General features: G+C 42.3%; 1 protein-coding gene across 1 annotated transcript in view; it reads right to left on the bottom strand.

Annotated features, from left to right (window-relative positions):
- Positions 1-24,762, bottom strand: part of CSMD1 (CUB and Sushi multiple domains 1) — a 1,675,023-nt gene that overhangs the window by 390,199 nt on the left and 1,260,062 nt on the right. The window contains exons 13-16 of the mRNA XM_068971399.1: positions 10,151-10,333; positions 7,985-8,311; positions 5,993-6,187; positions 2,721-2,859 (exon numbers count right to left, since the gene is read on the bottom strand). Coding sequence (XP_068827500.1) covers positions 2,721-2,859; positions 5,993-6,187; positions 7,985-8,311; positions 10,151-10,333 — 844 coding nt within the window. The remainder of the gene's footprint in view (positions 1-2,720; positions 2,860-5,992; positions 6,188-7,984; positions 8,312-10,150; positions 10,334-24,762) is intronic.

The following is a 24,762-nucleotide window of genomic DNA, read 5'->3' as shown; positions in this document are numbered from 1 at the left end:
TTCCCATAAGGACTTATGCCTCCAGAGAACCTGGTCTGCTGTTACGCTCATACACAGTTGCAGCCACTTGGGTGCTCTCTGATACAGCGGAGGTGCCATTCCAGACACTGAGATAATTGTGTAAATGGGCCCGTCTGAGCTAACTGGCTTTCAAAGGGTCTGGCGTGGTCCCCAGGGAGCAGCTCACTGCCGGAGCCTCTGATGCACTCAGTGATCAGGGAATTCGGGGGAAGCCTGTGCCATGGTCCCCAGGGTGGGCATTGCATGGTGCTGGCAGGGAGGAGAAAGAAGGGACAGAGCAGCCGTCTTAGGCCCCTAGCACAGAGCAATGGAAAAAGATGAAATCAAAGGACCCTGTCCTGTTGATCATTAAATCACACAATTTTCTTTGTGTGTATTTGTGTGTGTGTATAGTTACTCAGTCCTGTCTGACTCTTTGTGACCGTATGGACTATAGCCCACTACACACCTCTGTCCATGGGATTCTCCAAGCAAGAATACTGGACTGGGTCCCTCACCCTCCTCCAGGGGATCTTCCCAACTCCGGGATGGAGCCCATGTCTCTGGTGTCTCCTGCACTGGCAGGAAGTTTCTTTACACCAGTGCCATCTGGGAAGCCCTTTCTTTGTGTGAATGCATAATAATAATATATTCTTGCAACTAACTTAGGAGATCCCTGACCCTTCATCTTCCACAAAGAGGAATTCAACCAACTGGTGTAGCGTGTGGCTAGGTCAGAATATGGTCAGAGGCCAGGCATTTGGGGGTGGGGAGAGAGGGCAGCTTTGCATTTTACTATGAAAAATGTTCTCTAAAGCGTCTATGGCTTCACAGTTTATCTGAGTTCACATTCAAGAAGCCTAGATGAGCATGGGATAAATCTCATGTCCAGGATCTGCCCTGAAGTTTTCACAACTTTCATCTTGAGAGACAGCCAGGACAGATAGAGGGCACACCTCAGCAGCTGGAGGATCTCCAGGGCAACTTCAGAAAGAGAAATGTAAATAATTGCCATCATCTGGCAGCCCATCACACACTGCATAACAATACCCTCAGTGTGGAATTTAAAACTGTTTGTGTAAACACATCCTTTATTAGGATGCCAGCCCACAGCTCAAGTTATAAACCTAAGTACTATGCAAGTAATCTTTAGAAGACTGTGTGCAATGTATAGGGTAAAAAAAAAAATCACAAGTGTCTAAAAATATCTGAAATGCTGGAATTTAGCAAATACCATAGTCCAATAATATAAAAAAGACAAGATTGAGAAAAATTATGAGTATTTTTTTTCAGCAACTGAAAATGGAACACTAATAAATTGTGCCAAACCAGAATGTGAAATCACCATTTTTACTAAATGAGTTAAATGTGATGTGCTGCTGGGAATCAGGGTGTGTGTCTGCTTATTTCCCCTCTCAATACTAGAAAGTATAAAACATTATAATAAGAAGCTAAATTCAATTTATTTAATATTTATAAAGTTCTTTTATCCATTGACTAAGATTATATGCCAGAACCCATTCTCTAATATAATGACTACATAGACCATTTTTTTTCTTTTCTTCTGAAAGATTATCCTACTGAAGTCATAATTATCCCATTAGATATAATAATGCCAATAATAACTTCAAATATAAACAGTTGCTGCTGCTGCTGCTAAGTCACATCAGTCGTGTCCGACTCTGTGCGACCCCATAGACGGCAGCCTACCAGGCTCCCCCGTCCCTGGGATTCTCCAGGCAAGAACACTGGAGTGGGTTGCCATTTCCTTCTCCAATGCATGAAAGTGAGAAGTGAAAGTGAAGTCGCTCAGTTGTGTCTGACTCTTAGCAACCCCATTTACTAAGTGATAATACAATTCCTGCTAAAAACCTTTCCTTTATGGATGCTATCATTGAGTATTAGGAAATTAGTGCAGAAAATAATGTCATAAGGTATATCTGTCTTGAGACATTGTAATATTCTGAATACTAGAACCCTAAACTCAGTCTGCTTAAGAAGCTCATTGCTGGAGAGAGCTCAGTTTGCTCAGATATTAACCTTGAAACACTAAACAGAGATACTTTCTTGGATTTTAAAGCATTTGGGTCCATTCTATAGCATTTTTGGTTCTTAATTTTCAAATCAATTGTTGAGACAATCCAGACAATATTTTATCATGGAGAATTCAAATAGCATGCTTCTTTTTTTTTAGATTATCAAATGCATTATCCAACAGCCAAGCCGAGCAGCACTCCAGTGATGGAACCACTCTTGGCTAATTAAAAGGTAAGAAATCTGTTGCTCACAGTCTGCTATTAACTCTGCAACCCAGACCACCTTTCAGTTTCCCAGAGCCACTCCGAAAGCCACAGAGCTCTTCTTTTGTGCTCTGCAAACCCCTAAAGGTCGAAGGGCTCCATTTGCAATAAAACACCAAGCAGAATTTATTCCACCTTCAGGTCCAAAGTACAGAACTGGACTCAAGGGCCAGTGACTGTGAACACTGGGAATGCTGTCTGGGGCCACCACACCCTCAAGCACGTCTGCAGAGGTGCCTTAACTGTGGGCTTAGAGGACAAAACAGAGAAGAACAGAACTTACTGAGCAAAATGAACTCCTTTAGGGGAACCAAAGGTGAAAACCTCATCTTTCTAAAGACTTAAGATCCATTTAAATAAAAACACTGAGTATTCATGGGTCATCAGGTCCAAATTAAGGAAACCAAAGTTTTTTCTTACCTATCAAAAGTGATTTTGATAGAGTGTCCTGGTTTTGCTTCAATTATCCATTCACAATTTAAGGAATCTTTGTAATACCCTGGCCATCCTGGGGGCAAAATCACTCCACTTGAAGCTGTCAGATGTCCTCCACATGGGGCTGAAAAATGATGCAGGGGTCAGAAGGTCAAATTATGTACATGTACCATAGCAGCACCTCAGAAACAGCAGGGATTCATTCCTGAGTTCATAGACTTGATGGTTTCTAGTATTCAAGCAATGGTTGAAAGTTTGTTAGTAGCTCAGTCATGTCCAACTCTTTGTGATCACAAGGACTGTAGCTCGCCAGGCTCCTGTGTTAATGGGATTCTCCAGGCAAGAATACTGGGGTGGGCTGCCATTCCCTACTTCAGGGGATCTTCCCAACCCAGGGATCAAACTCAAGTCTCCTGCATTAACAGTGGATTCTTTACCATCTGAGCCACCAGTTATTTCCAAGTAAACTGAGAATAGTGAAATCAGAGCACGTCTATTTCACACCTGGGCATTTGTCATCAACTTTCAGTAAAGTTCTTTTCACCTAACAATGGTATTAATGGTACAGTCTGAGAGAGTGGTCAGCGCCAAACACCTCCCAGGAGTTATCACGTTCAATCATCACAACAGAGTCGCAAGGCAGGGATACCACCGATACTCATATCTTACGTGTATTCATGTCAACAAACGTCTGCTGACAGACTTAATTACCTCGCATCTACAATTAAAATATTCTGCAGCGTGTGCATATTTTAAAATATGTGTATGTGTTGATTCACTTCAAGGTATCTTCATTTTATTAAAGTAATTTGCCATATATAATTTACTAAATTCTTTTTTGTTCAAATCTCTTTTATAGTACTTTGTTTATTCACATTTTGCACTTTTCATTGGATCACTTTGGGTAATTTATATTTTGCCAGGAAATCTCCAATTTTCTTTGAAGTTTAAAAGTTGTTGCCATAGAGATGTATTCTTGTACAGTCATTTTTCCTTCAAGGTAACTTGTGTTTTTTAATGACACTGAATTGCACAGAAGAATAAAAGCTGGTTAGGTATAAAACAAGGACAGAAAAATCTTTCTCTCAGCGATTGAGATTCTCAGTACAAGTAAACTTTAACAATCTCTTTCACCATTAACTAGTCTGTGTTTTGGATTCCCAGCTGGCACTAATGGTAAAGAATCCTCCTGCCAATGGGTTTGATCCCTGGGTTGGGAAGATCCTCTGGAGCAGGAAATGGCAACCCATTCTAGTATCCTTGCCTGGGAAATCCCAAGGACAGAGGAGCCTGGTGGGCTACAGTCCATGGGGTCTCAGAGAGTCGGACATGACTAAGTAACTAAGCACACACACAGTCCTCTGTGTTTAGGGGCTTTGCTATTGTTGTTAACAACCCATACCTGGGGTTTGCCTTGAACTTCATCAGAATGTCCCTTCCAAACAAGGAGAGAATTGCCACTCACATTTAAAGTGATACTGTCTCCTTTTGTCTGACTCTATGGGATTGCTCATCTGCTGCTGACTGATGCCCCTTTATTCCCCCTACTGCAAAGGAATGTGCTGGCCCTGAAGCTTAGACCCATCTTCACACCACCTACTGCAAGTGAGCACACCCACAGCGAGAATGTGGCAAAGAGAACAGAGATTAGAGAGTATTGCTTGTCTTCTTTCTCATAAAATTAGTCACACCTCAAAGTTAGTAGTGATACACTTCCTCAAGCAGTAAGTACAAAGACATTCAGTCCTGCCCCAGTATTCATACCATTTATTTTAGAATCCTGATTCTAAGCTTACTGAGTTATGAAGGATAATGACCTATTCAGTTATTAACACTAATAAAATTTAAACTATTTAAAAAAAACCCATATTTTAAAAATGCAGTAAAAATAAACAAAAAGGGAAGTCCTACTGTGGATTTCTTGCTCTTCAGCTGATCAAGTGTTCATCCTGGGGTGGTGCTGATAGTCCACCAAATTGTCTTAACAATTTGTGAAACTGCAGAAATGAGAACATCTTTCTGTAAATTTAGGAGGGTCAGCCAATGATGACTGAAGATAATGCTGGTCCTTGAAACAATGAGAAATGACTCTGGAGGCAGGGCTGGGGACAGGGCAAGGTGGTGAAGTGTAACCCTGCTCCCAACACTGGTGAGTAAACATGGGGTGGGGTGGAGGTGGATGGGTGGAGTGGGGAGATTTTAGGGCAGTTACAATACCCTGTAGGTCACCATCGTGGTAGATACACCATGATATAGATTGGCCCAAGCCCAGCAAATGGACAATCACGAGAGTGAGCCTGTGGACTCTGGGTGATGATGACTTATCCCTGTGGGTTCATCAGTTATAACAAATGCACCACCTGATGGAGGACCTTGCTGATGGGGGAGGCTGTGCATATAGGAGGGCAGGGGGTGCACAGGACATCTCTGTACCTTCCCTTCAATTTTGCTGTGAATCTAAAGCTGCTCTAAAACTTGTACTCTTTAAGCAGATCTGCATTTCCTTGGTATTTATGAGCGATACTTTTATTAAGTTTTCTTTGCTCATTATGCATGGGCAATTCTGATAAGAGGGGTTTGAGTATATATCATAAGTAAATATTCCCCTACCTGAATATACATTAAAAGTAATACCCTTCTTTGTTCTTTCCCCTTTGGTTTTCCTATACAGGTAACTACAGTGAAATGTCAAGAAGAAAATTAGTTAGGTGGTATATATGTCAGTTACACCAAGGGCAACAAAACAGTTAACTAAAAATGATGCTGTTAACAGAGGATGAATTACACTCCCCCCCAGATGCTACTTTGGATTCCTAATCCCAGCATCTTAAAATGGGACTATATTTGGAAAGAAAGTTACTGCAGACATGGTTAGTCAAGATGAGGGCATTAGAGCAGGCCTGAGTCCAATATGATGGGTGTTCTTAGAAGGAGGGGACTGGGACAGAGATGCATTCTCACAGGGAGAATGTGTGGATGCTGCTTCTACAAGTCAAGACAAGCAAAACCCCAGAAGCCAGGAGAGGGGCCTGGAACATCTGTCCCCCTCAGAGCCTGCCCTGCTGACACCTGGACCTTGGATTTCCAGTCTCCAGGACCGTGAGATGCTAGCTCCTGCTGTCACAGTCACCACTTGGTGGTTCTCGGTTAGCTATGGCAGCCTTAAGAAACCAGGGTTGCTGTCTGTTTGCTCGTTCATTTTCTGTCAGAGGCTCCCTTTCAGAGGAAGGTAAGAGGCAGACGGGAAGGGCCCACACCTTCGCAGCGGGGGACGGTGGAGCTCCAGACCACGTTCCCATCCTGCAGGATGCAGGTGATGGACTCCGAGCCCTGGGTTTTGACAAAGCCATCATCACAGTGGAAAGAGACCGAGCTCCCCAGCAGGAACCTGTCACCAAAACGCCGCCCATTTATGGGGATGCCAGGATCATGGCACTCGTTTTGACCAAATGCTGAAAAGAAAAAAAAAAAAAAATTGGAGTAAAAAAAAAAACTTGAATATTAATCATGAGTATTAAAAAAAGAAAGCAGAACCACTTATAAAGCAGTTTTAGCTATTTTTCAGAGATAGATAAACACATTCAATAAACAGAATATTGATACCTAGAGAGACAGAAGGAGAGAGATGGGTAGATAGACCTCATTATCATCCACACAGCATCCCAAAATTGGAAGGCACTTTTTCACTAAGGAAAATGGAGATGAGATACGTAGGTGACAGAAAAGGATTTTGGTTCTGGCACATCTAGGTTAGCATCCCAGCCCTTGTGCTTACTACCTGTCCCTGGGAAGACTGCTCTGGTCATCTGAGCCTTTCTGCGGTTCATTTGCTAAGTTGTGCCTGGACTGCAGCCCTCCAGGCTCCTCTGTCTTCCACTGTCTCCCAAAGTTTGCTCAAATTCATGTCCATTGAGTTGGTGATGCCATCTAACCATCTCATTCTCTGCCACCGCCTTATCCCTTTGCCTTCTCCTTATGTAGCCCGCCTATCTCCTCTGTCCGTGGAGTTTTCCAGGCAAAGAATTCTGGAGTGGGTTGCTACTTCCTTCTCCAGGGGACCTTCTCAATCCAGAGACTGAACTCAAGTCTCCTGTGTCTCCTGCATCGCAGGCAGACTCTTTACTGCTGAGCCATCTGGGAAGCCCCTATCAGAGCCTGCTGCAGCTGCTGAGAAGTCACTTCAGTCGTGTTTGACTCCGTGTGACCCCATAGACAGCAGCCCACCAGGCTCCCCCGTCCCTGGGATTCTCTAGGCAAGAATACTGGAGTGGGTTGCCATTTCCTTCTCCAATGCAGGAAAGTGAAAGTGAAGTCACTCAGTTGTGTCCAACTCCTCGTGACCCCACGGACTGCAGACTTCCAGGCTCCTCTGGCCATGGGATTTTCCAGGCAAGAGTACTGGAGTGGGTTGCCATTACCTTCTCCACTATTGAAGCCTAGTTTTCTTTATTTACAGAATGAGGAAGATGAAGCTTATAGTCCAGAGTTGCTGCAATGTTAAATGAAACAATTTCTGTCAAATCCTAAGCAGATCACCTAAGAGAAGGAGGCAGTCAGTACATTTTAGCTTATAACTCCTGTTTAACATTATTATCTTACTTTATTCCCTCAACAGTACAATTTAAGCAGATGGTCTAAAATATAAGCTATGATCAAATGAGGAGTCTGAAGCAAAGAAAAGTTAGCTGTCTTATCAAAATTCACTGAGAACATACGAGTTGTTGTTTAGTTGCTCAGTTGTGTCCAACTCTTTGCAACCCACTGGACTGTAGCCCGCCAGGCTACTCTGTCCATGGGATTTTCCAGGCATGAATATTGGAGTGGGTAGCCATTCTCTTCTCCAGGGGATCTTCCCAACCCAGGAATCAAAATTGGGTCACCCACATTGCAGGCAGATTTTTTACTACTAGGTCACCTGGGAAGGGCAAGTCCATACATTTAGCAGGTGTTATAATCCATGACTTCCGACTCCAAATACCTCACTGCTTTTCACTACTCTATTCTATTGCATGGAGGACACAGGGGTGGATGGATGGATGGATGGACAGGTAGAAGGAAAACCAGAGAGAGAGAAGTATGTGAGCCACCAGTCCTCACCATAGGGGTGAGTGACTAAGACACCACAACAGAGTGGGGTATTTTTTTAGGTTCTCAGGATAATGTTATATAATTTTGTGAACTGTGACCATAAAACCCCAGAGTAGAGCCAGCGGAGACCATGGACACGGAGTGGGTGTGGATGTACTTACTGGTGTAGGTGATGTTGAAGCCTCGGCCGGTGGTGGAGTGATCCGACTGGAACTCCAGACGGACGATGTGCCCACTGCTGGCCAGCTGGGACGGCACCTCATGGCCTGAGAACGTGCCCAGCACAGTTATGTCTGAAATCCCGTCATCTTTGATGGCAAGGAAGTCAAACTGAGGCTCCACGTCAAAGTCATTAAAGATGAGGTGAATTCTGCTGCCCGGCTCAGAGATGATCAGCCAGACGCAGTTCATGTTGTTACCGTACTCTTCTGGGTAATTCGGTGAGAGGATGATTCCTGATGATGCCGTAAAGTTGAAGAAACAGGAAACTGTGAAGACACATAGATAATAATAGTTTCAAACAGTTTTGTCCACATCCGAAGATCTGGCTATGTGCTAAGGACCTGGGAAGGAAGTCTATACCAGCAGTTAACTAGGATGGTTCAACTTTTTCTTTTCTTTCTTTTTTTTTTTTTTTAATTTTGAGAGTATCTACTGAATTTGTTACAATCCAACTTCTGTTTTTATGTTTTTTGGCCTCAGCATATATGGGAATCTCAGTTCTCTGAGCAGGGATTGTCCTGGGTTGTGAACAGATTAAGTTCAACATACAGAACAACCATCTCCTATAGATAATCAAGTGTATGCTTGATTCAAAAATAAGTATTAAGTTGATTGAAACTTGTGGCAAATATTAAGATTTCTTGTTATAACTTTCTTCTTTCAGAAGAGCAAATATTAATATGAAAAATTATGCTGGTTTCATAAGGACAATTTGCAGAAAACAAGGTTGATTCTAATCAGTTTCCTATTTTTCATTTTAAATTTTGCATGTGCCTTAAAGCATATTTTTTGAAATTAAATTTTAAGTCATTTACAGGGTAACGATGACTAAAGAACAACTTGGAAAATCAGACCAAATCTTGGTGGCTAATATAAAAGTCTCTTGGAATATTTACTTAATGTGTACTGAGAAATCAGTAAGATATATGTTTTATATATGTCTATATACATATTCTTTGGGAGGGAACATCTATTGGACTTATTTCTAGGGTGTGGATTTGCTTATTATTTTACATCATTTCCTATATGTTTCCAGGTTATTGCTATACTTAGTTGTATAAAAAATCTGTTTTTCAATCTGCTATGTACTCCTTATCTACTTGTTAAATCACTCACAAGGGACCGAGAGACCATAATACAGAGTGGCGTAAGTCAGAAAGAGAAAACCAAATACTGTATATTGACTCTTACATGTGGAATCTGAAAAAACTTGGTACAGACAATCTTATTTACAAAGCAGAAACAGGGACGCAGACGTAGAGAAGAAACACATGGACACCAAAGTGGGAAGAGGGAGCTGGATGAATTGGGAGACTGGAGTTGACATATATACCCTATTGACACTATATATAAAATAAACAACTAATGAGAACCTTAAAAAATAAACTAAAAGCAAGACCAAAAAAAAACAGGAAGCAGGCAATTCTTCCACTGAAATGCAAAGTGACATCACTTCAAGCTCACAATTGCGTTTTAAGTGTCACAGGATATTGTGTGTCGTGTGCTCAGTCATGTTCCGCTCTGCAGCCCTGTGGACTGCTGCCCACCAGGCTCCTCTGTTCATGAGGTTCTCCAGGTAAGAATACGGGAGTGGGTTGCCATTTCCTTCTCCGGGGGATCTTCCCAGCCCAGAGATGAAACCTGCATCTCTTGCATTTCCTACACTGGCAGGGGGATTCTTTACCACTCAGCCACTTGGGAAGTCCCACGCACTACGGACACTATGTATACGATAGATAACTAATGAGAACCTACTGTACAGCTCAGGAAACTGTACTCAGAGAAGCCGTCACAAGACAATATTAGGTTGCAAAGACCCCAGGCCCTGTCGACGGATAGCTCACAGAGCTGGCATCAGCCCCTCTGGATGCAAGTGATGCTCTGTGGACCTTGCTCATGGAAAGATCTCATCGACAGTGTATCCGTCTGGTAGTAAGAACATCACTGACTGGTTTTACGTCAGTGGAGAAAGAAGAGCTGCATTCAAGGAGCCCTGAGTGCTTCTGGTCAATGTCACATCTCCCCCCGCCCCCGTCAGGGCATGCCCTGATCCTCTCCCACCCCCCGGGGCAGCTTGGAACAGACTCCGCCAGGAGAGTACTCACATACACAGCTGGGCTTGTTGCCAGACCACTGGTTGTTCTGCTGACACGTGATGACTCGCTCCCCCACCAGCTCGAAGGCCGCCTGGCATTCGAATGTGAGTGTGTCTCCATGGAGGAAGCTGCTGCCGGTCCGCTTCCCGTAGGCTGGGACGCCTGGGTCCCCGCACCCTCCCTTCTCAATTTCTGAAAGGAGGACAGATGAGCAGACCGTTGAGAAAACATGGTGAACGTTTTCAACAGCTTAGAAAGTGAACAGCAGTTGACTTTTGCATTGTTTCCATAAACAGTTTCATCTAATATTTATTTAGCAGAAGCCAGAAAAAATATATACTTCAAATTTTGGAGAAAAGTGTTTAACTTTTCTTTCAAAGGAAATACAATGCTACACAGATGTGTTGACCATGCAAATGTTAAAATTAATATATGTTTCTTCCTGGTCTACACCTTTCCTTCATGCTGTCCGTAACTGCTGCCGTTAAAATGTAAGCATCAATTTTGTTTTAATTGATGTGTTTTTTAATGTAAACCACACAAGTAAGATGGTTCATTCCCTACTGAATATTTAAATCAATATATCCTTTAGAATATTATTTGCCTTAAATTGGTGTTAGAACTCATTTAGGAAACAAAATGAATATATTCATGGTCTTCTGATGAAAAGAAAACATGTGGATTCAAGGCTCTTTTCATTAGCACATGATTATAATGACATGTGGATACAAATGCACCAAATTATACACACATTTCAACTTTGCTCTGTCACAAATGTTAGTGATACAGGATGTATTAACTGAAATATGTTTATTCATTGATTCATACAAAAGTATTTCTTGAGGGCCAACAGTGTGTCAGGTTCTGTTTTAGGTAAAGAGGTTAGTGGACAAACAAGACAAAATTCCCACATGCACAGGGCTGACATTACATAGCGGGAACCAGTAACAATTTGTGAGATAATGAAGGAGACATAGGCCAGGGTGCCTGGACTTGCAGGAAGATGCTGGGGAAGGGGTGGTCTGCAGAGGAAGGGAGGGGCTCGGCCAGAGCCACCTAGGGTGTTTCTGTGGGAAGGTTTTGTAGGGTTTTCAGAAGATACACAACATGATCTGAGTACAAGGGTCCAAAGACCCTCTGCCAGGCTGGGAGTGGAGGTAAGAGAAGGGTGAGTTTCCACAACTCAGGGAGGTTTCTCTGTGCTTGGCTCACAGATACATCTCTCAGTTCATGGTCCTTCCTGAATTCTTCATGTGTTTGCACTTAGTCATCTTGCTGTGAGCAACAGCAAATTCAGATGTAGCAACATAAATGCTTTCTGATGATGTCTCAGTGTTTGGAAAGTCTGTGGAAGTGACTCAGCTGAATTTCTGGGTGGTTTTCAGGTACATTCCTGCCTTGTGGGGAATCTGTTCAAGCTCAGAGATCAATCCAAAGATGGCGTATTCTCCTCCAGAGAAGAAACCCTACTTCTGAGTGTTCAGGAGTATCAGAGGTGAAATCAGCTGGCAATATAATGGTGGTGAAACTTCAACATGTAGGATATCAGCCCATCTGTTTTTGAAGCAAATTAGCACAAGAAACACAAAACTAAACCAAACCAGGCACTTTGCGCAAACAAGTTCATCACATTCTTCTGATGGCTCAGGCTATCAAATTAAAAAGACAGCCTAAATTGTATCAGTTAAATGGGAGCTAAAATGTTCCTGGATGCAATGCAGGCCAAGAAAGCCTTGGAGCACACTCTTCCTTAAGGACCAGCCTTGGAGCGCAAGTGGATGAACCTGAGCTGAACAAAGGCAGGAATGGATCTACTTGAATTTAATGCTTGGATTACCTTGAACCAAATTTCATTGACTGAAGGCAATTTGGACTGGTGGTTTATAACAGAAAAGGCCTTTTTTAAAAAAAAATTTATTCATTTTTCATTGAAAGATAATTGCTTTATAGTATTGAGTTGGTTTCTACCAAACATCAACATGGATTTGATCAACATCAACATCAGGCATAGATTTACCTATGTCCCCTCCCACTTGAACCCCCCTCCCATCTCCCTCCCTAACCCACCCCTCTAGGTTGTTACAGAGCTCCAGTTTGAGTTCCCTGAGTCATACAGCAAATTCCCATCGGCTATCTACTTTACATATGGTAATGTATTCTTCCATGTTACTCTCTCCACACAGCCCACCTTCTCCTTCCCTCCTCCCCCAAGCCAGGTCCATAAGTCCGTTCTCTATGTCTATCTCCACTGCTGCTCTGCAAATAGGTTCACCAGTACCATCTTTCTAGATTCCACATATATGCATTAGTATATAGTATTTGTTTTTCTCTTCCAACTTACTTCACTCTGTATAATAGACTCTAGGTTCATCCACCTCATTAGGACTGACTCAAATGACTCAAATTCCTTTTTATGACTGAGTAATATTCCACTGTATATATGTACCACAGCTTCTTTATCCATTTATCTGTTGATGGATTTCTAGGTTGCCTCCATGTCCTAGCTGTTGTAAACAGAGCTGCAATGAACATCTGTATCCTTTTCAATTTTTGTTTCCTCAGAATAGTGGGGTTGCTGGGTCATATGGCAGTTTCATTTCTATCTTTTTAAAGGAATATCCATAGTGTTCTTCATAGTAGCTGTACTAATTTACATTTCCACCAACAGTGCAAGAGTATTCCCTTTTCTCCATACCCTCTCCAGTATTTATCGTTTGTAGATTTTTGATGGCCATTCTGACCAGTGTAAGGTGATATTTCATTGTAGTTTTGATTTGCAGCTCTCTAATAATGAGCAATCTTGAGCACCTTTTAATGTGTCAATTAGCCATCTGTATGTCTTATTTGGAGAAATGTCTGTTTAGGTCATTTTCCCACTTTTTAATTGGGTTGTTTGTTTTCCAGAATTGATTTGTAAATAGATGGAGAGATATTCTATGTTCCTGGGTTGGAAGAATCAATTTTGTGAAAATGACTATTCTGCTAAATGTAATCTACAGATTCAGTGCAATTGCTATCAAATTACCAATGATATTTTTCGCAGAACTAGAACAAAAACTCTCACAATTTATATGGAAACACAAAAGATCCCAAATAGCCAAAGCACTCTTGTGAAAGAAGAATGGATCTGGAGTAATCAATATTCATGACTTCAGACTACACTACAAAGTTATAGTTATCAAGGTAGTATGATACTGGCACACACACACACACACACACACACACAAAACACAGAAATATAGACCAATGGAAAAAGATTGAAAGCCCAGAGATAAACCTACATACATAGGGATACCTTATTTTTGACAAGGGAGGCAAGAATATACAATGGGGAAAAGACAGTCTCTTCAATAGTGCTGCTGGGAAAACTGGACAGCTCCATGTAAAAGAATGAAATTAGAACACTTCCTAACACCATCAGTTCAGTTCAGTTCAGTCGCTCAGTCGTGTCCGACTCTTTGCAACCCCATGAATCGCAGCACTCCAGGCCTCCCTGTCCATCACCAACTCCTGGAGTTCACTCAGACTCGCGTCCATAGAGTCAGTGATGCCATCCAGCCATCTCATCCTCGGTCGTCCCCTTCTTCTCCTGCCCCCAATCCCTCCCAGCATCAGTCTTTTCCAATGAGTCAACTCTTCGCATGAGGTGGCTGAAGTACTGGAGTTTCAGCTTTAGTATCATTCCTTCCAAAGAAATCCCAGGGTTGATCTCCTTCAGAATGGACTGGTTGGATCTCCTTGCAGTCCAAGGGACTCTCAAGAGTCTTCTCCAACACCACAGTTCAAAAGCATCAATTCTTCAGTGCTCAGCCTTCTTCACAGTCCAACTCTCACATCCATACATGACTACTGGAATAACCATAGCCTTGACTAGACGGACCTTAGTCGGCAAAGTAATATCTCTGCTTTTGAATATGCTATCTAGGTTGGTCATAACTTTTCTTTTAAGGAGTAAGCGTCTTTTCATTTCATGGCTGCAATCGCCATCTGCAGTGATTTTGGAGCCCAAAAAAATAAAGTCTGAACACCATACACAAAGATAAACTCACAATGGATTAAAGACATAAATGTAAGAGCAGAAACTATAAAACTCTTAGAGGAAAACATAAGCAGAACACTCAATGACATACATCAAAGCATGATCCTCTATGACCCACCTCCCTCAGTAATGGAAATAAATAAGTGGAACCTAATTAAACTTAAAAGTTTTTGCACAGCAAAGGAAACTACAAACAAGGAGAAAGACAGTCCTCAGAATGGGGGAAAATAATAGCAAATGAAACAACTGATAAAGGATTAATTTCCAAAATATACAAGCAGCTGATACAAGAGCTTCCATTTGATGCAACCTGTCAGGGGAATAGGGATCAGGAGCCCAAGGTCCTGGCCAAGGATCAGCTCTGAGGTCAGGAATCAGAACACTAGACTTGGTTTGGAAATTCCCGGGCTCTGCTGGGCCACCTGATGCAATTTAGCCTTGAAAAGTCTCCATTTTCACTTCCTCAGTTTACTACTTTCTACCTCACAGGGCAGCTGTGAGAGTTAAACTATATAATTCACATAAGTCCTGGCATATAGGGTTCTTAAAATTAGCTATCACTATGATTATTAGCAAGCCTTAGACATCTAGATGCTTCTTTTTGCCTCTGTGATGCTAAAGTTCATAACTTTTTATAGTGAAATGAATTAATGGCATTTGTGGGAATACTGCTTTCTACATTAACGGAGTCTGGGAACTCCTGACTTTGCAGAGTGCATGGAAATAAAATGGTTGTAGACACACCATGTGGAAAGTCTTTCTGCTTCCCACGCTGAGGGTTTAGAGTGTCTAGTGGCGCTTCATCTCCACCAAAGATACTGGTATTCCCTGACCCAGACATAAGGCCAGGGCTGGCCTGGAGCAGAACCTGGGTCTGGTGAGTCCTTTTTTAAGAGTTTGGGAGGGACTTGTGATGTCAAGTCCAGGGACCAGTGTTGGAGTAGTAACATCCACTATCAGTAAGTCTGCATGGAAGAGCTGGACCCACTCATCAGCCACAAAATATGAAACTTCCCTTGGGGAGCATTTTTGGGCATTTTGTATTCTTGACCCCTGCATACTGTATCACTTGAGCCCCAAGTAACTGACAGGATCCATGCAGATTCAGAAATGTTCCTTGGAGGTCAAACGGCCTTCTCTTGAGAGTGCATCCATGTCACATATTGTCTGAACCAGTAAAAACAAGAAAAGGAAGAATAAGACCAGGCTGACATCAATAGAGTAACCACATCAAGCCTCCCTCTATATGGAACAGAATGTCAGATGTCAAAGATGACCCTGCTGTGTTCATGCTTTCCTAGAAACCATAGTCTGTTATCAATGAAAATACTGAAGCCCCCAGAGGGGAAAAAGAGTCAGTCAAATATCTCTTCCAAATGATCACTCTAGAAATGGGATATGATAAAGAGGAGTCTAAGGGAAATACTAGGTTGCAATTATTTCCTCTCCCCTTCTCAGATGCTGCCTTTTTAGCAGCTAGGGACATTGGTAAACAAGTCTACTGGGGACTGAATGGCACGCCCATTTATATGTTTTTCTTTGACAGTGATTTTAACAAGTACACAATAATGTATTATTTCAATATTTTCCATGTTGATTAATATTCCTAAATTTTATGAAGTATTACTTTTGAATACTAATTTTATAACTGATCTAAACACTTACACTACATTGACATTACATATTTAATGGTCACCTCTAATACATTTTATTTCTTTTTGATAGTCCATACTATACCCATCTCACACGCTAGTAAAGTAATGCTCAAAATTCTCCAAGCCAGGCTTCAGCAATATGTGAACCATGAACTTCCAGATATTCAAACCGGTTTTAGATAAGGCAGAGAAACCAGAGATCAAATTGCCAACATGAGCTGGATCATTGAAAAAGCAAGAGAGTTCCAGAAAAACATCTATTTCTGCTTTATTGACTATGCCAAAGCCTTTGACTGTGTGGATCTAAATAAACTGTAGAAAATTCGAAAGAGATGGGAATACCAGACCACCTGACCTGCCTCTTGAGAAATCTGTATGGAGGTTAGGACGCAACAGTTAGAACTGGACATGGAACAACAGACTGGTTCCAAATAGGAAAAGGAGTACATCAAGGCTATATATTGTCACCCTGCTTATTTAACCTCTTTGCAGAGTACATCATGAGAAACGCTGGGCTGGAAGAAGCACAAGCTGGAATCAAGATTGCCAGGAGAAATATCAATAACTCAGATATGCAGATGACACCACCCTTATGGCAGAAAGTGAAGAGGAACTAAAAAGCCTCTTGATGAAAGTGAAAGAGGAGAGTGGAAAAAGTTGGCTTAAAGCTCAACATTCAGAAAACAAAGACCATGGCATCTGGTCCCATCACTTCATGGGAAATAGATGGGGAAACAGTGGAAACAGTGTCAGACTTTATCTTTGTGGGCTCCAAAATCAATGCAGATGTGACTGCAGCCATGAAATTAAAAGACGCTTACTCCCTGGAAGAAAAATTATGACCAACCTAGATAGTATATTCAAAAGCAGAGACATTACTTTGACAACAAAGGTCCATCTAGTCAAGGCTATGGTTTTTCCAGTAGTCATGTATGGATGTGAGAGTTGGACTGTGAAGAAAGCTGAGCACCGAAGAATTGATGCTTTTGAACTGTGGTATTGGAGAAGACTCTTGAGAGTCCCTTGGTCTGCAAAGAGATCCAACCAGTCCATTCTAAAGAAGATCAGTCCTGGATGTTCTTTGGAAGGAATGATGCTAAAGCTGAAACTCCAGTACTTTGGCCACCTCATGCAAAGAGTTGACTCACTGGAAGAGACTCTGATGCTGGGAGGGATTGGGGGCAGGAGGAAAAGGGGATGACAGAGGATGAGATGGCTGGATGGCATCACCGACTCTATGGAAGTGAGTTTGAGTGAACTCCGGGAGATGGTGATGGACAGGGAGGCCTGGCGTGCTGTGATTCATGGGGTGGCAAAGAGTCGGGCACGACTGAGCGACTGAACTGAACTGAACTGAACTGAACTGAACTGAACTATACCTATAAATGTTTATATAATAAATGAGTAACTAGATTCACTAATTTTCTTTTAGACTTTTATTTTTACTTTATATTAGAGAGTAGCTGATTAACAATGTTGTCATAGTGCCAGGTGGACAGTGAAGAGACTCAGCCATACACATGCATATGTCCATTCTCCCCCAAACTCCCCTCCCATCCAAGCTGCCACACAGCATTGAGCAGAGTTCCCTGTGCTGTACACTAGGTGGTTGTTGGTTATCTATTTTAAATATAGCTGAGTGTATATGTCTGTCCTGAACTCCCTAAGGGATTCACTAATTTTTTAATGTATCAGAACTCTCCTTTTCCTGGCTTATCAGTATTCACTGACATGTAAACCAAAATATTGAAACTGAAACTGAGTCTGCTATAACAGAGACTTATCAGTCACACTTCTGAGAAAGGACTTTAAAACCATTAAGGTGAGCCATATCCACTTGACAACTACTGAAGTCACTCAGTTAAAGCCAGTCCTTAATCTGAAATGTCGTGGCTGCTCTCTGATATTTACCACATGACTAGTGCACAGCTTCCCTGTAAGCCTGCCCACCGATGAGAACTGTTATTGCTCACAGTTAGTGCCATCTTTGCACCTGCTTTGGCCCCAGCACATGATAGAAGAGGTGCAGATGAATGAACACTGCTTTAAGGAATAACCGAGTTCCCCCGGGCGGCTTTGCACAGCTAAGTATCCCGGCTTGGTGACTTGTCCACATAGCGGGACCTTCTTGTTTCTGACTCCACTTCTTCATCTGCTCCTCCACGCTCCAGGGAACTGCCCTGCCTTCTCCAAACCCGCCCACAGGAGTGCACCTGCAGTGGACCCACCTGACAGGTATCTGTGTATCTCAGAGACCACTCATGTCAGGCAGGTGCATTTCCACACACTGGAAACCACTGTGTCAGCCTCCGGGCCTCCCACCCCATCAAGGACTCTCTCATTCCAGCAGTAGAGGTGTCTTGAGCCTCCCAGGACATGTCAAGCTTCTACACTGTCCTCCCATCAAAGACACCACCCTCTCTCCTTCTATAATGTCCCTCTTGGTTAGTCTCTTCAGAGCCCCATAATCTGGAGTACTGTTGCTCCCTACCCTGGGGTTTATAGGTAGCTTTCCTATAGAGGTTTAAGAAAAAGTCTTATCTGGTCCTATTTGGATGTGGACCTGTCCTTCTACGTCATTACACTGTTATTTTTTCCAGAATGATAAGGCTTATCTTCCCTGGACTTATTGGTAGTTAAATGGTGCCCTGAACAAAGTGGACACTTGGCGCTGTGTTATTATTTAAAAGGAACTGAGACATCTTCCCAAGCTTAGGTAGTTTTTGGCTATAACACAGCCTGTGCCCCTCTTTTCTCTGTAAAGAGTTACCATCTGTTGCCCAACTGCTTAGCCTGTGGTAGATTCTTCTGAGCACCAGTCACTGTTTCAACTACACGTCTAACCAACAAGTGAGCAGACCAAGCTACTGGTCTTGTGGAGAGTATAGCTTAGGGCAGTTGGCAGAAAATACACAAACAGCCTAAAGTAAGCCAGACGGGGACAAATGTGCTGAGAAAGAGAAAGCAGGTAAGAGGGATAACTCTGGTTTGAGTGATGGAAAGTAGAGTAGTCAGAGGGTCTTTTCTGGTGGGACAGTCAGAGCAGGTTTCTGAAAACTGAACGTGTCAGCAGAGACTTGAAGTGGGGGGACACACTTGAAAGGTGTAAGGGGGAGATGGTCCCACCTGCGGTGAGCAGGAGATAACCTGCAGGGCTGGATGAGCGATGCCCCTGGCAGGATGAGGAAGAGCAAGGCGGCCACAGGTGACCGTGGTGGTGCAGGGAGAGATGAGGACACAGAAGCACTGGGCTGGCTCAGGCCAGGCGATGCACGGTCTCTAGATTTTTATGTGGATTTCATTCTTTCATTGTGTTTTATTATAATTGTGCTGTAACAGCTATAGAAACCAGATAAACTATCAATCTCTCCCCTAAATTGTTGTGAAACATTGTCCCATAATAAAGATTGGAGGGGACACCTGAATGCCACCGTGAGATAAACTTTCCTTAGAGTTATCAGTTCCATTGATTTTAGCTTCTTTGCTGCTGAGAAAACCAATCCTGAATGATCATGAAGATTGACTTTCTATCGATGCATATATATATATATATATATATACACACACACACACACATATATATATATATATATACATATGCAAGCAGCATGGTTTATAGAAAAGGCTATCAGATTGACTGAGAATCTAGGTTTGATTGACAGATCCTACACTTAATAACCAAGAATACTTCATTATTTTATTTGATGCTTTTTTAAAAAAATATTTAATTGGAGGATAACTACAATATTGTTACAATTTTTGCCTAACATCAGGATGAACTGGCCATAGGTATACCTGCGTCCCCTGCATCCTGAATCCCCCCCCCACCTCCATCCTATCCCTCCCGCCCCATCCCTCTGGGCTGCCCCAGAGCACCAGCTTTGGGTGTCCTGCTTCGTGCATCAAATTCGCAATGCTTATCTATTTTACATACGGTAATGTATAGTTTCAGTGCTATTCTCTCAAATCATCCCACCCTCTCCTTCTCCCACTGAGTCCAAAAGTCTAGTCTTTATGTCTCTGTCTCCTTTGCTGCCCTGCAAGTAGGATTGTTGACACCATATATAAATGCTTTGATGTTTTAAATTGTGGAACATGCCCTACACACTAGGGTACTAGGGCCAGGGATGAGTTACCCCCTTCAGGAAGCCCACAGTCTAGTAATCTGAATAGACTGTGCCGAGTAACCATCACAGGGCATTCTGTGAGACATCTGTCTCATCAAAGATATTGGGAAGTGAATATTGAACATCAAATGCCCTTAAAATGAAGATAAACCATCGAAGGGAAAAGAGACCCTGAGCTTTTAACTACTTCTGTCCAGCCCACAGCACTTATTCTGCAAGTTATGTAGAAAAGGCTTGAATTGGAGCTCCAAGAGTTCTGGTCACGAGGTAGCTAGACGAGGTCCAGAGCGACTCAGCCAAGGGCAGTGTTTGGCAGGGCGGGGGGTGGGGGGGCCAGGTGTCTGACTCAGGGACAAGCCAAGCGACTGGCCAGAGGTCAGTGGCTGCTACCCACCCTCTGTTCATTAACGAGGGGATCTCCTCAGGACCCTTCTACTTCTTTCCCACATTAATTTCTGCCCTCTTAACGAAGATGCAGCATTACTGGGCCCCTGACTTCAGGAGGAAACAAATTCAAAGGGCAGGAAGAAGCCCTTCAACTTTAGAAACCAGCTGAAGTTGGTCCTTAGGGCATGAATATAACGAACGCAAGATGTGAGAGTTCCGGAGGTGCTCTGTATTATTATTATCTTTCCCAATGGGCGGAAGCTTTGAGTAGAGGCTTTAACCGTAACATTTGTAGAGAAAGTTACACACCTGATTCCAGCAGAAGCAAACAGACCCGCCTTCTCCTGGGCCTCTGCCTCTGCCTCCATCAGTGGTTCCCAAACTCACCTGCACATCACAGTTGCCCAAGGATCCTCACCTTTACAAATCACAAATTCTAGTATTTCTTGATGAACCATAGCTTTGACTATATGGACCTTTGTTGGCAAAGTGAGGTCCCTGCTTTTAATATGCTGCCTAGGTTTGCCACAGCTCTTTTTCCGAGGCACAAACGTCTTTTAATTTCATGGCTACAGTCACTGTCCACAGTGATTTTGGAGCCCAAGAAAATAAAGTCTGTCACTGTTTCCATTTATTCCCCCATCTTTTTACCAATAAATTAAACAAGTGCAAAAATAGCTAAGTGACATTACAAGCTAAACTTCTTTTTTTCACAGCATATAGTAAAACTGTCACTCAAGAGTGTGAATTGTGTTTTATATGGTAACCTAAATGCTAGTAATCAAAAAGTTCAAGGGAAATTGGCTTACATTAATGAGCATTTTATTTTCCTGAAATAACAAGAATAATGGATGTAGGAGTGCAAGACAGACCCAGGGTCAGATCAATAAGAACCCAGGCTCTTCGTTGCTGTTTTACATCACCCTGAACATGCTGGTCGATATCTTAAGGGTCGCAGTCTCATGGCACAAAGTGGCTGCTGGATGTGAAGGTAGGAAGAAAGCAGAGAGTCACAGTCCCCTGCAAGGACAGCGAGTGGGTTCTTTCTTTAAAAAGAAGAAGAAAAATAAAACTTTTCCAGAGGCCTTATCTAGTGACTTCTGTTATAATTCTTTGCGTCTTGCTGGTCACCTGACCATTCCTACCTCTGAAGAATCCTGTAAATATAATATTAGCACTTCCCAGACTCTCTCACGTAGGAAGAAAAAGGAAAATAGTGTCTTCTAAAGTGGCATTTGCATAACCCATCATGCTAGCATCTGCCACGAGATGCTAGTAAAATTAGAAATTGAATGTGATGCCTGCCAAAAATACCATGTCAATGGAAACGAAATCCCCTCTCAAACATAAAATCATTTTCAATATGTTTGGCAGTGTTAGCTGGTTCCGTGTTTAAATATCTTGTTAGTTTATGTTCAGTGTTCAGGGGGAAAACAGTACAAATCCGTTTCTGTAAATTCTTTTGGGAATAAGTTGGGAGTTAAATAAAGATAAATAAAAGGGAATGTTGTTTTAGAGAAAATGTATTACTAGAACAATTTTCAGAGAAGTCAAAAAGTAGCAAAGTAACAGATTAGGTAAAAAAATAAAATAAAAGAATGCTTGAGAATATCATGAACCAAAGCCATTTCATGATTTCTTTATTCTTTTTGAATTCTGCCATCAAGATCATGGCAGAATCTTTCTTCTGCCATGCAAGGCATCTTCTGCTGGACTAGTTGACAATTTACAGGGAATCTTCAACTTGCTAACTCCCAGTGGAGGTGTGTTGTCCTGGCTGGAGAGCACATTTGAATGGCCCGCCAGAAAGAAGAGAAAGAGGTACACAATGAAGAAAGGAAAAAAAAAATGTGGATTTTAATTTTAGAAACTAGGGAGCCAGTTAACAAATTATCTGGTCTGTCAGTTCTTTTCTTCCTAAGGAGATATTAACTGTACCAAAATGAAGCTATCATTTCTGATAGCATTTCACACACTTTTAGTTAACAGTCTGAGAACATAAACTCACTGTTTCCTCCAAGTGTGTTTTACAGCCGTTCTTCTCACAGCTAGGAAGTCACAGTGCTTAAAGATGACTGTCCTGTACCTGCTTTACTAAGATAGAGATTGTATGTTGACTTTCTCTACCCAGTGCACAGTGTTACTAAATAACATTTATATAGAAAACTATAGATAAACATTTTGGGTTCACTGTATCTGCTAAGACAGTTATCTTGTGCCTACTTCACAAACATGATTTCTGGATTGAAACGGGCATTTAGCTGTGCATAATGTAAACATTTTTTCTAGGCTAATTTTGTCAACTTTGCTCTACAATTAGGCTCAACATTTGGGCACTTGATTATCCAATTATCTGTGCATTAGAGTGAGCCCAAAATTGCTTCTGGAAAAGCATTTTGGCTGGGCCCACAGTACTTCATTAGGTCACCTCTAAAGAGCTGGCATTGCCTCTACCCAGGCCTGTGTTCTTGTTAAGCATTTCATCTTATACAGTAATGTCATTTTATCCAAGCATATGGCTCTGTCCTTATTTGGCAACACAGCATATCTGCATAGCAAGGACTTATCTGGGCATACAATATTGAATTAACTGCTAATCAACTATTCTTCAGAGATGCTATGGACGGAATTTTGTCTCCTCCTAATTCCTAACCCTGAAACGCCAAGCCCCAGGATGGCTCTACCTGGAGACAGGGCCTTTAGGGAAGTAACTGAGTTTAAAAGGGGTTGTAATGACTGGGCTCCAATCCAACATGACTGATGTTCTTATACGGAGAAGAGACTCCAGGGATTTGCACACACAGGAAAGGGCCTATGAGGACACAGCCAGGTGACAGTCATGTACAAGCCAAGATGTCAGGCCTCAGAAGAAATCCAACTTGATAAGCACTTGGATCTTGGGAATGTGAGCAAAGAAATGGCTGTGCTTCAGCCCCACCCAGTCTGTGGTACATTGTCATGCCTGCTCTAGCAAACTAATACAACTTAAATTAGGATACTCTATTTATGGATAAGTGCATGAAGCTATATCCATGCAGTTTATTCTTCTAGAATAGGTATGTCTTTCATTAGGTCAGGGTTGGGCCACTTTCCTATTCTCTTGACATACTTTTCGTCACTGATTTAAACTTCAGAATCTTGCTACTGGCATACACTGAGAGTTGTTAAAAGACAGAGTCTATTGCTCCAGGCTGCTGATAAATATTTCTTTAAAATGCCATTGAGAATATTGGTTACATTTTAGCAAGATATTAACTTTAGGAAGTCCAAAGGGAAAACTGTATTCTCTAATTTTAGTATTATAAAATTATTGGGAAACTGGTTTATTTTTATTCTATTAATTTTCTGGTTACAGGAGAACAAAAAGGCTGATGAAGAAAGATGATAAGGAGACTGGTGTGAAGTGTTGGGGTGGGAACTGCTGGCGCAGGCGACCTGAAAGAACAGTAGTGAGCACATAAGAGAGTGAGAACCGAGTTTCTAAAGCGTCAGAGTTCACGGATGGCCAGGCCTTGGACAGGACCACGCGAGTGACCAGGCCAGGTGCCAGCGCTTTGCTCACAACAGCACCTCTGCTCCTCTCCACTCTGCGGAGGCCCCCACTCGGTCTTAAACTCTCTCATCTCTCAGGAAGGAAGCTTCTCCTGGCTGTGGGAATTTGCTAAAAGAAAGTGTGAGAAGACGTGCTGGTGCTTAAGTTGGGCAAAAGGGGCCTGCATTTGGTCTGACATTTGTAACACTTTCACCAACGTTCATTGAACCATTCAGCAGAAAAATTCCGGAAAGCTCCCAAAGTCAAAGCTTGAATTTGCTGCACTGCAGCAACTACTACACAGCATTATAGGTAATCAAGAGGTGAGTGTGCAGAAGGATGTGGGGTTGTGTGTTATATGTAAATGCTATGCCATTTCACATCATAGACTTGAGCATCCTCAAAGGTGGACCACCTCAAGGTGGAGGAGTCCTGGAACCAATCCCCAGAGGAAACTGAGGGCCAACCTTGCAAACTCCATTGGAGAGAAACACAGAGCCTCACACCTTCCTGCTGGTCTCCCTGCCCTGGTCCTCCTGGTCACTGAATGCTTCCATCCTGAGCTTACGCTGCTCTTTCCAGTGATAGATGCCCTCTTGGTCCATCAGAGATGAAACAACTCCCCCTTTTCCCGCACGTTTCATTTTCTACTTGCTACTTAGGTTCAGAGACGAAATGGTGAACAGAGAAATACTATTCCTCCACCTTCAGCCAGAAGCCTGCTATTTTTATAACTTTGGAAGAATTCACTTTGGGATGTGATTTCATATTGAGAGGGTTAGTTAGGAGAAGGTCATATTATTATAATTTTCTCATTGTCATTATCAATAGTACAGTATGCTCAAAACATTTATAATAAGCACGCCTAAAGTTCAGTTTAT

The sequence above is a fragment of the Capricornis sumatraensis genome, chromosome 4 (genome assembly GCF_032405125.1).
Source record: "Capricornis sumatraensis isolate serow.1 chromosome 4, serow.2, whole genome shotgun sequence".
In the NCBI taxonomy this organism is placed as follows: domain Eukaryota; kingdom Metazoa; phylum Chordata; class Mammalia; order Artiodactyla; family Bovidae; genus Capricornis; species Capricornis sumatraensis.
Note: the sequence above shows the minus strand (reverse complement) of the source record. Positions and strands in the feature narration are given on the sequence as shown.